This window comes from Zingiber officinale, chromosome 4A (assembly GCF_018446385.1).
Source record: "Zingiber officinale cultivar Zhangliang chromosome 4A, Zo_v1.1, whole genome shotgun sequence".
Lineage (NCBI taxonomy): Eukaryota > Viridiplantae > Streptophyta > Magnoliopsida > Zingiberales > Zingiberaceae > Zingiber > Zingiber officinale.
Genome location: NC_055992.1, coordinates 110,068,034 through 110,083,961, shown reverse-complemented (window position 1 = coordinate 110,083,961; position 15,928 = coordinate 110,068,034). Strand labels below are relative to the sequence as shown.

At 38.1% G+C, this 15,928-nt stretch overlaps 2 protein-coding genes across 5 annotated transcripts; one reads left to right on the top strand and one right to left on the bottom strand.

Moving 5' to 3' along the window:
* Positions 1–2,635: 2,635 nt before the first annotated feature.
* LOC121970558 (histidinol dehydrogenase, chloroplastic) lies at positions 2,636–10,132 on the top strand. Of its 4 annotated transcripts, XM_042521347.1 has the most exons (17): positions 2,636–3,134; positions 3,223–3,412; positions 4,329–4,463; positions 4,747–4,868; positions 4,952–5,004; positions 5,108–5,180; positions 5,765–5,866; positions 5,948–6,049; positions 6,157–6,228; positions 6,317–6,379; positions 6,463–6,504; positions 7,764–7,823; positions 8,768–8,878; positions 9,101–9,271; positions 9,432–9,522; positions 9,691–9,772; positions 9,834–10,132. In XM_042521347.1, exons 3-17 carry the CDS (start codon positions 4,343–4,345, stop codon positions 9,838–9,840), a joined length of 1,272 nt encoding a protein of 423 aa, XP_042377281.1. In that variant the 5' UTR covers positions 2,636–3,134; positions 3,223–3,412; positions 4,329–4,342; the 3' UTR covers positions 9,841–10,132. The 4 variants fall into 4 exon arrangements, with proteins under 4 accessions (XP_042377281.1, XP_042377278.1, XP_042377280.1 ...); XM_042521344.1 differs by having other exon boundaries at positions 9,691–10,132; XM_042521346.1 differs by lacking the exon at positions 4,329–4,463 and having other exon boundaries at positions 2,637–3,134; positions 9,691–10,132.
* A 146-nt stretch (positions 10,133–10,278) lies between these two features.
* Positions 10,279–13,400, bottom strand: LOC121970557 (protein HOTHEAD-like). Its single transcript, XM_042521343.1, has 6 exons — positions 13,266–13,400; positions 12,816–13,182; positions 11,964–12,274; positions 11,495–11,886; positions 10,841–11,412; positions 10,279–10,523 (listed from the first exon to the last, which is right to left on the bottom strand). The coding sequence occupies exons 1-6, from the start codon at positions 13,321–13,323 to the stop codon at positions 10,469–10,471; spliced, it is 1,755 nt and encodes a 584-aa protein (XP_042377277.1). The 5' UTR covers positions 13,324–13,400; the 3' UTR covers positions 10,279–10,468.
* Between the last annotated feature and the right edge of the window lie 2,528 nt (positions 13,401–15,928).

Genomic DNA, 15,928 nt, shown 5'->3' with positions numbered 1-15,928 from the left:
GTGAGATATTTTTTGGGTGGATTGCGAGTCGTTCACCATATATATGCACAGTATTGTAAATAACGGCAGGCGGTAGCAGCGCGGTCAATGACCGCCTAGGCGGTTGAATATTTTTTATTTTTTTATATATAATATTATAAATAATCATTATTCTTTATAATATTTACTTTTAATCTAATATATTAATTAAAAATTAAATATTTAATCTAAATTTTTAAAAATAAAAAAAATACAATTATATATAATACAATATAATATAATAATAGGATAATTTTATTAGATTTTAATTAAGTCTATTTAAATTACCACAATCGTAGTTGGAAGTTGATTTAAATTGTAAACATAAAGTAATTTAATTAAACCATAATTTACAACTTACTCGCATACTCTGTTTCAGTCAGGCGACTAGTTTGACACATCGTCGGGACCGCACGATGAGTTCGGATGCGTCACTGGCCTGAGCATCATGTTGAGGCTATTGTTGGGCCTGAGCGACGCTTCTGGGTCCATCGCTAGCTCAGGTGACGTGTCCGGGCTTGCACGACACGTTCGAACGCGTCACAGGGCTAGATGCCAAGTCCGAGCTCACTCGACGCATCCTAACTCAGCATCGGGCCCAAGTCATGCATTCGAACGTGTTGTGGTGGTGAAACGGCAGCAGTGGCGCCTCCAGGCATGACGGTGGCAAAAGAAGGTAAGTTACCGCCTAAAGTACTGTCTCAGCCTAAGGCAGTGTGGTTGATGCTTACCTCTCGCCTAGGCGACCGCATCGACCGCCATTTAGAACACTGTATATGCATAATATATTTCGTATTGGGTGAATTGTGGATCATTCATCCCATGTATATACGATACATCTCCTCAGGTGAATTGCTGGCCATTTACCTGATTTATGTATATATAGATGCCTATATATAATGTATTTCATTAGGAGTGGATTCGGACCGTTCACTCTTATATAAGATGCATCATACTCAAGTGGACTGCAGATCGTTCATATGTATATTTATATTTGATATGTCCGTATTAAATGGATTACGAGTCATCAGTCTCTACTCATACGACACATCTTTAATGGGTGTACTTGCTTGTTGTTCGCTTTCCAAATAAGGTATATTAAGTTGTTGGATAAAATGAGACTATGCAAAATGTTGAACACATGCAATAAGGAGAACAAGAAATAAGTGGTTAAGAAAAGGATAAAAGATTGAGGACGAGAAAGAAGTATGATAGAATGGTGCTAAATAAATATATGAAGAATGAAGATATAAATTATCTGATAGTGATGCTAGCGTCGAGGCAAGCCTAGCTCGCATGACGCATATGACATTACTAATATCGCTAGTGGTTGCTAGCTACCTACCTACCTCTAAGACTAGAGGTGCATTGATGCGTATTGAATATATCTCACTGGCTAGATTGTTCGATCTGTTTGATTCATTTCAATTTGTATGACCCTTTCAATCAGCTGCCCCACTAACCCCATAAAGTAGTGTTACACACTCAATAAAAATATTTATTTGCTATGAGGAGGCGCGTAGTTTAGTACTGTATTGTATTGTGTTGTGGTCCTTGTGAAAACAGTGCGTTGAGTTGTGGGAGAGTGATGCGTGTATTAAACAAAATGAACAAAAAATTATGATTTTTTTATAAACAAATAAATGTTGCCCATAGAGATGAAAAAGTGGAAAGCTGTTCTGTTTTAGCTGTGAGTTCCTATAGACCGGGGTGCAAATCAATCGTGTTCGTGAGTTTTTTTAGCTTAGTCAAAATTATTTATAGTTTTTTAGCTTTGAATATAATTCAAATATTATATATATTTTTTGAGATCCAACTGGAACTCAAATATTAATATTATTTAACACCCCTACCTTACACAATAACCTAAAAGTTGACAATAAGATGACAAATAAAAGTGAGTGTAATAAAATTCGTGTGGAGATCTCCTTTCATTGAATTAAACATTAAATTAAAAATCAACCTGTTAAAATTAACTAAGAACCGGAAATCTGTGTAGATAATTAATATCATATATATTTATATACTATTGGTGATCACAGGCGACACCATGCCGATCGAGGAAGGATTATGTTGGACAATCGTGACATGTAGAAGTCTAGTATTTTTTTTTCTTGCGCAAAAAAAATTCTAAAAATATATAAATATATTACACTTAAAGATCAAATATTTAAATAATAGTCTGAATATTTCATCGTGACATTATAATTTCGGTTCTCAAAGACTCAAACCAAACTAGTTAGACAAGTTTCTTTAAATAATCTATCAAAAACCGCTCAGATGGTACAGTTATTGAGATATGATATTGTCATATGAAACTTTGATGTTAAACTTAGTACATTTGAATATATCTCTTTTCATACTTTGATCACGTATATTATCTCTTTTATATTCATCTAGAAATAAATCGATGAGGAATTGAAACGAATGAATGAGAATTGGTTTGGTCCATTGTTAGTCGTGGCAGTCACCTCGATCAGATTAAATTAACCTAGTGAAACAAACACACGAGACAAGCCAAATGCACAATTATAATAATTTCGCTACTTGCATTATTTGAACATTTTTATTCCTGGGTCTATTGATTGGCTTAAAACCGCCTTCTATGAGTCTATCCTTGTTGTCTCGCACTCTTCTTATCCCCACAGAACTTGGCCCGGACTTAACCCTCACTGCCGCACACCGCAAGCACTAAGCCAGTAAACCCTCGTCTTCCCTGCGACGAACTCAGACCGGCACGCGGACGGAACCCTCCTGGTCTGACCGCTGCCTCCTTCCCGTGGGTTGTGATCTCGGCCTTCAAAACCTTCAGTTCTATCACTCCTTTTCCTGTGAATTGCGATCTCTGCCTCCCTTTTATCGTCCGCTCGGTCGCCCCGTCTCCCCGAAACCCTAGCCTTCCTAGGCTCCTCTGCTAGGCGTCTATCCTTTTGTGATCTCAAACCAGCAAAGTTTCCGATATATCTCAAGTTCTCCCCGGACTCCCCTCTTTTGCACCGCACCCTCTCAAATTTTGTTTAGGTATCCGGAGCCTGCTGCGCTACCAGTCCCTACCTCAAATTCAGCTGGAGAAGATCACAGAACGCCTACATTACCTCCTCCTCGCGTATATATGGGTTGATCAATGCTTTTTTCTCAATTGTTTCATTGACTCCGTTTGCATCATCCATTTTTTATAATTATGAGCTCATCTGAAATATGCAGGTGCTGGGATAATTGCGTAGATGATATTCCTTCATTGACCTCTACGCGAGACTAGAATATTTATACTAATATTCAATTCAAAACTTGAACTTCCTATCTTTCACCCTCTCAAATTTTCTTTATATATATCTGGAGCCCGCTGTGCTACCACTCCCCACCTCAAATTCATCTCGAAAAGATCACGAATCAGGTACATTGCTTCCTTGTCGCTTATATATTAGTTGGTTAATGCTTGTTTCTCAAATGATTCATTGACTCGGCTTGCACCATCCATTTTTTTTACTGGGATGATTACATGGATGTTATTCCTTCATTGACCTCTAAGTGAGACTATAATATTTATACTAATATTCAATTCGAAATTTGAACCTCTATACTTGCCAGGTTAAATTCAACTGATTTAAATCTTTTTATAAATTTAAATGTGTTTTTTATTTTAAATTTTAAATTTATTTATTGTGTGCGTGTTTTTTAATATTTTTCAATAGGCATAGCCCGTGCTGTACCCAACCCACACCATGTCGACTTGGTTGGCCAAGCCACTGCTTCCAGACCAACCTGCAAACCAAGCTGAGCCTGATATGGTCATCAGGCTGTGCCAGACATGGACCAAACTAGGCCCGGTCCTGGATGGCCTGGTCTGATTGTCACCTCTAGTTCACGTCTGATGCCTAGATTCTTGAGGTGTTTGTGCCTAAGTTTCTATAGCCCTTCAGCACTTAAAAAACTAAATTTCTGATTCCTGCCTCACATATCTTCAAACAATCAGATCCCCGCTTCCCTCTTCCTGTCCTGCATCAATATGTTTACAAAAACAAGTTAAATATGCTCACCTCAGTCTGCGTAACACAGACAGCACTCATGGCCATTTTGATGTCAAAGAACACAAAGGCTGTTCTCTATTCTCAACTAAGAAAATTGAGCAAACAGTTTCAATTTTGTATTCTTCATATCTTTTGTTAATTGACTGTTTATATATCCAACTAGAGTTGTAGTTTGTAACTACAACTAATATAATTAAGGTTCACGTTCGCATAAAATTACACTGACTTTCAGAGTTTAGCTGTTCAGTTATATTCTATATTGTTATTGATCTTCATTTGCAGGACAAAGGTGTCTAATGGAGAGTAAAATTTTATCTTTGTCAAGGAATAATCAATTTCTTGGAACTCCTATCCTTCACCAGTTCCTGCAACCTTCTCTTAGCTACTTGAAGTATAACCTTTGCTCTTTCCCAAAAGGTATTCACCTCCTGTTCAGTCAAGCTCATTATTAGCACAAGAATTCACTTGGCATCTGGGAGTTCATAATTTAATCCACATATTAGGGCATCCATATTTCTCGTGTTTTATAAAATGTGTTTGAATGCTTCAAATCTTGTTTGGAACATAGATGATTTAACTTTTTCCTGATTTCGGTGAATAAAGTGAAAGCTAAAATAGGTATGCTTATAATGCATTGTCTTATCTGTGTAAAAGTTGTGCAGTGCGGTCTGATATTTGAAAGACCATGATTATCATGCAGGATTTAAAGCTACAATTACTAAGTGTGCGATGAAATCTTATAAGCTTTCTGATCTTGCACACAATGAGGTTAAATCTCTCAAAGCTCGTCCGCGTATTGATTTTTCATCGATTTTCAGCGTAGTAAGTTTGTCATTCTATCAATTGACAATTTTCTTTGCAGTGAGTGCCTGATTAGTTTGCTATATTTTGATCTTTATGTTTAGGTTGAACCAATTGTGGATGATGTACGATGCAGAGGAGATGCTTCTGTAATAGAGTCAGTAACTTACCAACCTGCTCTTGATCTGTTATATTTCTGCCTCAAATAATATTGATATCACAAATATAATGTTAAAGGTTCCATGCCATTTTTTATCCAGTTATACTGCAAGATTCGACAAAGTTGTACTTGATAAAGTTGTTGAGCTTGTTTCTGATCTTCCAGATCCCGAGGTAGGCTGTTTTGAGTATTTGTTTATTTCTGATATAATTTTCCCTAAAAACTCTAGGTCCAATTCTGTCCTCTTTAGTGTTGATATAACAATCAACAATTTAATTTCATCATGATTAAATTTTCAAATGAATAATTTTACCTCAGACATAAATTGTTAAATATGTAATTCTACCTAAGTGTGCACTTGACATTCTTGGTTAAGTGTCCATTATTAATATGTATTCTTCCCTAAGCTTAAATTGTTAAATATGCAATTCTAAGTGTGCACTTGACATTCTTTAAGACAGGTAATCTCTCATTTAATTCTCCTGTACCACACTGCTTTTTTTCAATCCAATTCTGGATTGTAATTCTTATTTTGCACCAGAGTTTTAGGCTTTTAGAGTCCTTAACATAATTTTTCTCTGTAATTATTTGTCTATATTCTATCAAGTATCTAAATGTGTCATCAGGAATCATGCCCTCCAGAGATTTTTTATGCAGTTCAGTAATTTTGATCATTCACACAACTTGTATTCTTTGGAAAAAAAATACCTCTCTTTCAATCAATTGTATAAAAGTTTATTTTTCTGTCATTGTTAAGCTTGATCCTGCAGTAAGAGAAGCGTTTGATGTGGCCTATGACAATATTTACGCATTTCATGCTGCTCAAAAGATTCCTGAGAAGGAGATCGAGAATATGAAAGTAAGAATAAGGCACTACCCTTCTTTCTCTCGTTTATTTTTCTTGTACTTATGACTGAATTCATAGAATGAACATGCATAGGGGGTGAGGTGCAAAAGAATAACACGATGCATTGCATCTGTTGGCCTTTATGTTCCAGGGGGTACTGCAGTCTTACCCTCAACTGCTTTGATGCTCTCAGTGGTATAGCATCCTTGTTTACAATATCCAATGTTGTAGTTATAGTGAATTTTGACACATCTAGGCAAAAGGGTCTGATTTAACTTTCAATTTATTCATGTATGCACCAGCCTGCACAGATTGCTGGGTGCAAAACCATTGTTCTGGCAACTCCGCCTGGTCGTGATGGTAGTATTTGCAAGGTAGCCTTTAAAAATAATCTGTCATCACTATACCTACACTGGATCTCCCTGTGAAGACATAGGTTTTAACATGGTTATGTGACAACAGGAAGTATTATATTGTGCAAAGAAAGCTGGCGTCACCCACATTCTAAAAGCTGGGGGAGCTCAGGTTAGTGGATTTCTAACACCTTTCATATTTTTTTTCCCCCAGCAAGTATTTTCTCATAATGGTATCTATGCATTCTTTCTCAGGCGATCTCAGCAATGGCTTGGGGAACATCATCTTGCCCAAAGGTAATCCTTAGAAGCATCAAATATGTTGATTGCAAACCCTCACCGGTGAACTACTACAATTGCTGACAATCAACTTTTATTCCCAATCAAGATGTTAGATAGTTTCCAGCATCTCTTGTTGTTTGGCTGTAGTTTCAAGTTTCTTCCGTCTGTGCTTTATCTGGATTGTAATTTTGTGCTTTGTATATGTAGCTTGATTTTGAGGTGGTATCTCTTTATCATTTTGGGAAACCTTATAGTGATAGGTGGACGTCTTGGCTAGAAAGAGTAGGAATTAGGAACAATAGCACTAACACATCTTCTACTTTTACGAAGTTTCTTACAGGAGAGTTGTCTTGCATACAAAATCACCATTTTTGCAATCTTGACCACAAACTATTATTCTCATGCTTCAATTATATATATATATATATATATATATATATATATATATATGAGCATTGTTTCATGAATAATACTATGTTATGGTGGATTTTGTTGCCTGAGCATTGTGTACAAATTTCTCCTCTGCATTCTATATTTGAATATCTCATTTAGTTAAAAAAAGGACAGCCCGGTGTACGAAGCTCTCGCCATGCGGGGTCCCGGGGAAGGATTCATTGTACGCAGCCTTACCTTGCTTCTTGCAAGAGGCTGTTTCCAGGATTTGAACCCATGACCTTTTGGTCACATGGCAACAACTTTACCGTTGCGCCAAAGCTCCCCTTTCGAATCTCTCATTTAGTTAGTACAAAAATATTTGGAATGTAGGGGTTCTGAACCAACAGAGTTAATGATGCTTATTTATTTCCATTATAAAAAAAAAAAAAGGCAGCCCGGTGCATGAAGCTCCCGCCATGCGGGGTACTGGGGAAGGATCCATTGTACGCAGCCTTACCCTGTTTTTTGCAAGAGGCTATTTCCAGGATTCGAACCCGTGACCTTTTGGTCACATGACAACAACTTTACTATTGCGCCAAGGCTCCCCTTCCGTTGAACAATTAAAATTTAATTAAGCTTTGCCCTCAAGATTTTGATTTGTATATTTCAGATGTTGGCTATTCACCACCCCCTTTTCTAGCCATTGTGTCTATCCTACATATCATACATGAACAAATATAACACCTATATAAGATTTTCTCTTGTGGTGCAGGGTCGTCCTGCTAACTTAATCTTGTTTTCTGTCAAGCTTTTAATTGATACTCTTCTTCATTTGATCGAGCATTATGTAATATTGATTGGACTTGCTTTTATGTCCATGTTTTAATTGCTTTTTTCAGGTTGAAAAAATTTTTGGGCCAGGAAATCAATATGTTACTGCTGCAAAAATGATTCTTCAAGTATGATTCAAATTTTGTAGTGTCACATTCCTCTGAACATTTGCTCTTATCATTTGATCACATTTACTTACCTTGTTTTAGTCCTATGCACTAATGATTTTTTCCTTGTCATGAGACACTGGAAATGTAGTGACCAAATCAAAGCTGTAGATGGCTACTTTTTTATTATTATTATTAGTATTAGTTAGCTTATTTTGTGGTGATTTTTGGAAGAAGATAATATGTCGATTAAGAAGATAAAAATGTAACAGATAATATGGTCATTCCATTTTGGATCTTTCACGAATGATATGACGTATTAGTTGGGTCTTCTGTAAACAAGTAGCTCTTTTCCCTTTGCAGTGAATCAGAAATCTGAAGCTATAGGTCAGATAAGATTCACTAGGAACAATCATCCAGCTAAATCCCTTTCTTAAGAATAAAATTGAATCCTGTATCTCAGGTACTGTTATTTCCTGGAAAAGTGATTAACAGAAATACGGTAACCTAATTTTATCAAGAAAGTTTCATAGCCAGTGGGAACTATAATAATGTTTATTTTCTTAACTTAAAAAGTTGTGACATTGATAGCCTCTAAATAGTGAATGCAAATATCATTTTTGAGCTGTTAAAACTTGACCCAGGATTGGAGTGGAAACAACAACATTGCCCAAGTAATACACAAATCATCTACCATCAATTTTCTGACACTTAAAAAGATAAATCTGCTTTGACCTATCAACTTGTGTGTTATTTATTTGTTTCTCCCTAATTCCGATAACCCTTGCAGTATCGCGGCTTCATTTTTTATTCCCAGTAAGGTGTTCGTTTATGGATATCCTCTCATAGATATTGTAAAAGAGATATGTTTCTACAGTAGTTAAATTTCTGTTCAATCCTCATAGCTGTTAAGTTGTTGATCACGAAGAGAATGATCCTTGGTGAATACTTTGGCTGATATGCAGAATAGTGAAGCCATGGTTTCCATTGATATGCCTGCTGGCCCTTCAGAGGTGCTGGTCATCGCCGACAGGCATGCCAATCCAGTTCATATAGCTGCAGATCTACTCTCTCAGGTCATTTTTTTTATTCATTATAAATGCATATCAATCAGCTTTTTTGGAGTCTTCAGTTCTATTGTGTCTGTGTTATTAATGTTTTTTGTTGTAATTTTCAATAGCTGGAATTTATTACCTGAAGACTTGATAAAAATCCACGATGAAACTTTTCAAATTGCTATAAATATAGTTGTTCCATGGGTTTGGTGCGCTTATTTTATAAACTCACTAATTTTACAGGCAGAACATGGTCCTGACAGTCAGGTAGTTCTTGTCATTGCTGGAGATGGTGTCAATGTTGATGCAATTTTAGCTGAAGTGAGCAAACAATGTGATAGCCTTCCTAGGGGAGAATTTGCTTCAAAAGCACTTAGTCATAGTTTTGTTGTATTTGCCAGAGACATGGTTGAGGTTGGTTATTGATTGATACTTGTAATTTGCTCAAGCAACCCTTAATACTTTGGAAACTAAATTTATTTCTTATCGACATCAAAATTTACCTTCTGCATTGTTTCGGTTGCATCTGGGCCTAATTTCAGTACAATTGAAGTTTAGGATGTTATTTTGGCAGGCAATTTCCTTCTCAAACATGTATGCTCCTGAGCATTTGATCATCAACGTTGAGGATGCCGAAAGGTGGGAGGGCTTGATTGAGAATGCAGGTAAATAGTTGGGTTCTTATTATTGTTACAGCATGAAATTGTTCTTTCTCCCATCATCACCTCATTCTTCCATATCGTTAAGAATTCCTCTTGTTAAAGAGATCGATTTACTCTCGGTTATGCCCGACACGATAAATTTACACTTGACGTTCTTGTGGGCCATTACAGGTTCAGTCTTTTTAGGACAGTGGACACCCGAAAGTGTTGGCGACTATGCAAGCGGAACCAACCATGTCCTTCCAACTTATGGGTATGCAAGAATGTACAGTGGTGTATCGTTAAACTCATTTCTCAAATACATAACTGTGCAGTCCCTGACTGAGGAAGGACTCAGAAAGCTTGGACCCTATGTAGCCACTATGGCAGAAGTTGAAGGACTAGAGGCTCACAAGAGGGCCGTCACCCTTAGGCTTCAGGACATTGAAGCCCCTTTGCCTGCTTAGCTCAAACAGTGGCAGTTCGAATGTTTCTGAAACTGTTCAACTTCTTCTTTTTTTTCCTTTCCATTTGAGTAGCTTGAGTTTGCTACATAATAATCTGATAAGTTATTTGCCCATGATAATATGATATTGGAAAACAAAGTGTGTATTTTTGAAACCTTCACCTGGCATCTCTCGTACTGTGTTGGAATAGTGAATTATGATTTGGGTTTGTTACCAAAAAATCACTATGATGTTTGGATAATAATATTAGTGTAAATCCCTGCTTAAAATTCAATAAAGAGGATTGATAATGAGGATGAGGATGCTGATCGTATACAAGAAGAAATAGGACAAACTTTTAGATTCGTTGAATTGAGTAACACAAATAGTTAACATATATTTCTTAATAAACTCTTTCTAGATATTTCTTTCTTTATAAAGTTTCTCACAGCAATTCCAATTCCCAAAATATAATCACCAAATCAACGTTCTTCTCTACGAGGTACACACTGAACGGCAATCACTTAAACACCTGCTGCTCTTCCCAGTCTCTTCCTCAGTATCTTCACTCCCATGTATCTGCACAAGCACACAGTAAGCACAGATTCTAAAAAGTTCTCTGATCTAACTAGATTTCTTCTCAGCCATTTTGTTTTTCTGGAATCATGCGACTGACAAGGAATACTCAAAAGTGTAGAAGATGAACAACCCCTTTGAAAAATCGTAGAATCTGATGGAATTTAATCTCTGTGTAATTTTCACCCAGCAATCATTGCAAGTCTCTTTCAGTTTATTATTATTATTATTATTATTATTATTATTATTATTATTATTATTATTATTATTTCCCAATAAATATTATTTTCTTGTTAGAGTGAATTATTAGATTTCCTCACCTTCCCATCATCATGACGGTGGCCTGTGGGTTCGTCCCGGGCGACTTGTTAAACGTGGAACCGTCCACCACCCGGAGCCTAGCGGCACCAATCACCCTGTACTCTCCGTCGACTACCTTCCCGATGTGACAGCCGCCGTGGTAGTGCCAAATGGTGGTCACGGTATCCCTGCAGAACTGCTCCACGGAGGCAGTGTCGTTGGTGTGCTTGGGGATCAGGTTCACGTTCGCCTGCACGCTCATGTTCAGCAGCGCCTCCATCGTGTAGGCGTCGTTGACGGTGAGGTCGGCGAAGCGCTTGGTTTGCACCACCCGTTCGATGCTGCGCACCCCGTACACACACCGCTGGAGGTCCTCCGGATGGCTGAAGTAGTTGAAGGTTACGACCGGGGGCGTGTGGACGTCGCCGTTGACGAGGCGAAGGCCTCCATGAGAAAGCGGCCCGCTGATCTTCTCCAGTATGAAGCCGCCCTGAAACGCCTCCTTCGGCAGGTTTTTCTTTATCTCTCTCTTGTACTTTTGCACCGCCTCGAGGCTCCTCTGTCCTGGTGGAATCGTCGAGAGCTGCCCAATCTACATATATATATACACATTGCCATCAAGGAATTGACTGAAATCGCGGAATGAAGGGATAATGAGGCCGGAGACGGACTACCTCAGCCGACATGATGCCGTGGTGGCACTTGATGCTGTTCGGCGACTGGCTGAAGCCGCTGCTGGCCTCGATGAAGACGCCGGGGTGGGTGATGCCGACAGTCTGGATCAGCGACTGCCGCACTGGCTTCTTCGTCGGCATGAAGATAGAGTTGAGCGGGTTGTCAGCCATCCCTTTCCCGACGTGCAGGTTGTCGATCACTACCGGAATACCGAGCTTCTTGAGTTCCTTCCTCGGCCCGACCCCGCTCAGCTGCAACAACTGCGGGCTGCCGATGGCCCCCGCCGACAGAATGACCTCGCTCTGTCTCCCTCCGTTGAGGAGAGCCCGGTGGCGCTTGCCGGAATTGTCCTTGAACTCGACGCCCACCGCCGTCGGCCGCCGCCGCCGCCCTTAGGGTAATAATAAACAGTACTCCATTGTCACAAGATTCTTATACTAATAAAGTTGAGACAGTATACATTGTTACCCCTTCGTTCGAAGATGATCCTCTCGACGGTGGCGTGGAGGAGGACCTTGAGGTTGTCGTTGTTCCCGGCGGCGAGGAGGTCGGCAGCGGTGTGGCGGAAACCGTCCTTGTCGAAGATGATGCCGCCGATCTTGGTGCCGTAGAGGTGGTTGTAGGTGTAGCCATTGAATGGCGCAACGCCGGCCTCGAGCAGGCCGTCTCGGAGCGCCGCCTGCCACGGCGCGACCTCCGGCCAGTGGACGATCCTCTGCTCCACCCACGGGTACGACTCGTTCACCAGCTTCGCGTCCCACCCCACTGTCTTCACGTAGCTGCACAATCATTTCAAAAAAGACAAAACATAGCAACATGTTAAGTAGCGATCCCAGGTCGACTTATTCATCAAACAATTAAATTAAATAGGTTTAATTAGTTTTAAATTTTAAAATTACTTTTAATTAATATGTCATAATTTAAATTATCACCCAACTACCTCACTCTCACTCCCTCAGTCTAGTTTCTTTTGACTTAAGATCTCGTTTATAAAACCCAAGATTTTGACCAAGTCATGGCATGGCCAGTGAACTGAGGGATCTTGATGTATTTTGCTAACCGATTGAACTGGCCTGCCAATCAGTCAAGACCAAATGTCCACTATCACTGAGAATTAGCAAAACAAAAAGGGATGAAACTAACGTGAATGGTCCACCTTTATTGGGCATCGTATGAAACAAAAAGATGCGAATCCTAGGAAGAGCTTTTTCTCAAGAGTTTATCCCCTTTAATGGTCCAATTGAAGTTTAATTGCGATCTTTGATGGTCACACTTTTCAGCGAACCATTATGGAAGAGACAAAACTAACGACAGAATTACCGTTGACTGGCTCTGGTGTAGAAGCCGGCGTTGATGCAGGTGCCGCCGCCCAGCACCCGCGCCCGAGTGTTGATGACGCCGTCGGTGGAAATGAAGGGCTGAGACGGAGCAGAAGGGGAGGTGTCCGAGAGGCCGATGTGGAAGTTCTGCATGTGAGAGATGTTGGGGTTGCCGTACGGGGAACCGCCCCGCTCCAGCACCAGCACGCTGTAGTTCCGCGAGAGGGTGGCCGCCAAGGGGCACCCGCTGGTGCCGCCGCCAACAATTATGTAGTCGAATCCCTCCTCTTCTGCCTGCGAGAAGCTGCTCGCTTCGTGCAGATAAGGGTGACCATGTCCATGCTTCACTTCGTTGCAGGAATCACTTCCTGCAGTGAGTAAATTCTCCACTGAGATATTTCACCGATCTGCAATGAGAAAAAAAATAAAAAAAAAGGAAGAAAAACCATACCTTGTGTGGTTTTCAGGGCAGTGAGAACGAGCAACAACAACTTGATCAAGAGCTCCATCAAGAATACTGTGAAGTCTTCTTCTCCACTCGAAGAAGATGCAGTAGTTTCTGTAAAAACGGGTCCGATGCATTTAAGAGGGGCAAAAGCAAATACCAGTCCGATGCATTTAAGAAGGGCAATAGATTGCACAGTAGTACATTAAATAGAAAACTACGGGCTCTGAGCTGGAGGATCATCCATGCTATAAACTTCAAAGAAAAGGCCAGGAGTGGCATTCATGAAACAACGCAATTAAGAAAAATAATGACATAGGAAGGTTTGAGATCTTTCCCGACATAGATGTTCCAGATTTTACCATAAGATTTCACATCCCGTAATAAGATTGCTGCTCGTCATGCAATATGGAGATCCAACGACTTGTTGCTATTTAGAACGGTGAATAGATCTTGTCAGTGTGGGTTTAGGCCTCGGGCCTATATGAAATGTAAGGTGTCAACCAGGGGACAGGTGAGGAGACGAGAGAGTTTAGTTTATCCGGGTGGAAATTGGTAGCAAAGAGATCCTTGCCATTGAGCCATTTTGAACCAAAATTGTCACTCAATTTGACACTTAATTATCGAGTATGCATTGCCGTCTTTGCAAGCGTGGCAGTGGCATCCATGAGGGCTACCAGTCACTCCTAGTCATTTTGACAGTTGGTTATAAATTAATCATATAATTTTTTTATTTATTTGTAAAACGGTCGAAGATGTTTAGCACGGACAGATATTGATGTTATCGCAATTGCTGCCGCAGACCTTCGACCTCCCGACTCATGATGCAAGAATACCATGTCATAACCGGCTGATGGGATGTGTGATAAAGGAAAAGGTAGAAAGAGGAATTTTCACGGTATTCTTTGGTCCCAGATATGCACTTCCTTTTTTTCACGGCATTTTTCACGGTATTCTTTTCCCCTTTTCCTCTCCTCTCCTCTCCTCAGGTCCGCTTTTCTCTTCTTCTTTACCGCTTTACGTTGCAATAATCGCGCTTTGATTCTACTTTGGTCGATTTAACTAAAAAAAGAGAAAAAGAAACTAAGGTGGAATTTAATGCCGCTTTCAAAACAATGACAGACGAAAGGAGTTAGTAAACCTCACAGACACTTTAATTTCTCCATTATCTTTTCTTTTCCTTTCCAGCCTGATAAAAACCGAGGCACCGCAGCGGCACATGCTGCAGCAGGCCTGCCTTCAATTGCATTACCGCGTCTCCAACTACCAAAGCAAACATTAAATTGACCACCCTTCCGTTAAGTAGATTTAAACATTAATCTTTTGCCGTTTTATCAATGATTTATAAATGATGTGGGAACTAACAAAGACGCTCAATTTCAATGCCAACGTGGAGCAGAACACTTCAAGTGTTGTAAATGCTTCCTCGTGAGGTACGGTTAATTCGCATCGTCTACTTTAATTATGGCCGGGTGTTTTCTAATATATATTTAATGCCTTTTCCATTGACCTGATATTTCCAGCAATTTTTGATTATTTGGATAAATGAATTGTCAATGTTTCTGGTCCGGACACGATGACTTGAACGTGTTCAATTTCCATTTCTGACGTGATGAGGACGTTTGTTTGTATCTTGTTGTCTGCAAGAAATATAGCAACAACTTTCTCACGAGTTAAGAGCATCTCCCATATAAATTTTGTCAAAGATTTATAAAATTAAAAATAGTAAATTTTGTTGGGTTAGCTAGAAATGAATTATAATGTATACATAATTAATATATAAATATGATATTATTAAAATATTCTTGTACATGTATGTATGTATTCGCTTGGTAAGATTCTGATCATTTAGTACTATTCAATTAAAAAATCTTACCAAATTTTTTTTTATGATTGTATAAGTAAGGTTTGAGGTTTTTAATTCAAGAGTAAGTTTGAATTTTTAAATCTGTTTTTTTTTCTTGAAAATGAAGACAGATCATTAATGTGCATGATTGATCATTTCCAAATAATTAAAAATAAATTATTTGATGTAATATAATATTTTATTTCATAAATAGTTAATAATGATTAAAATGATATTTTTTCTTTTGAAAATAAATATATTTGAGATAAATTAAAAAAATATAAAAATGATTATAATTAAATTAAAATAATAAATTAATTAATTTATTAATTTAATATTATAAATTTAATTAAATTAAAATCATAAATTTATTAATTAAAAATTATAAATAAATTAAATCAAAATCATAAATTAATTAAAATATTAAATAAAAATTATATAAATATATTAAATGAAAAATTAATAAATAAACATATGATTTATAATGTAGGATAAAAAAAATTTGTATAGAGATAATAAGTAGATGTTTACATTTACAATGTGGCATGATGTGACATATTTAAAATTATAAAAAAACTTATTGAGGGTTTAATCATTAAAGATGTCTTAAGAATTTTTTATACTTGTGATGTGATATATTAGAAATTATAAAAAAAATTTATCAATAAATTTTGTTGGTCGGAATTTGGTCAATTATAAATCTCTATCTTCCAATTATAATGCATCCATGTATATACATGTAATTAATATATATATATATGATATTACTAAAATGATCATGCATATATATACATTTATATATTCTAATCGATTAGATTTTAAT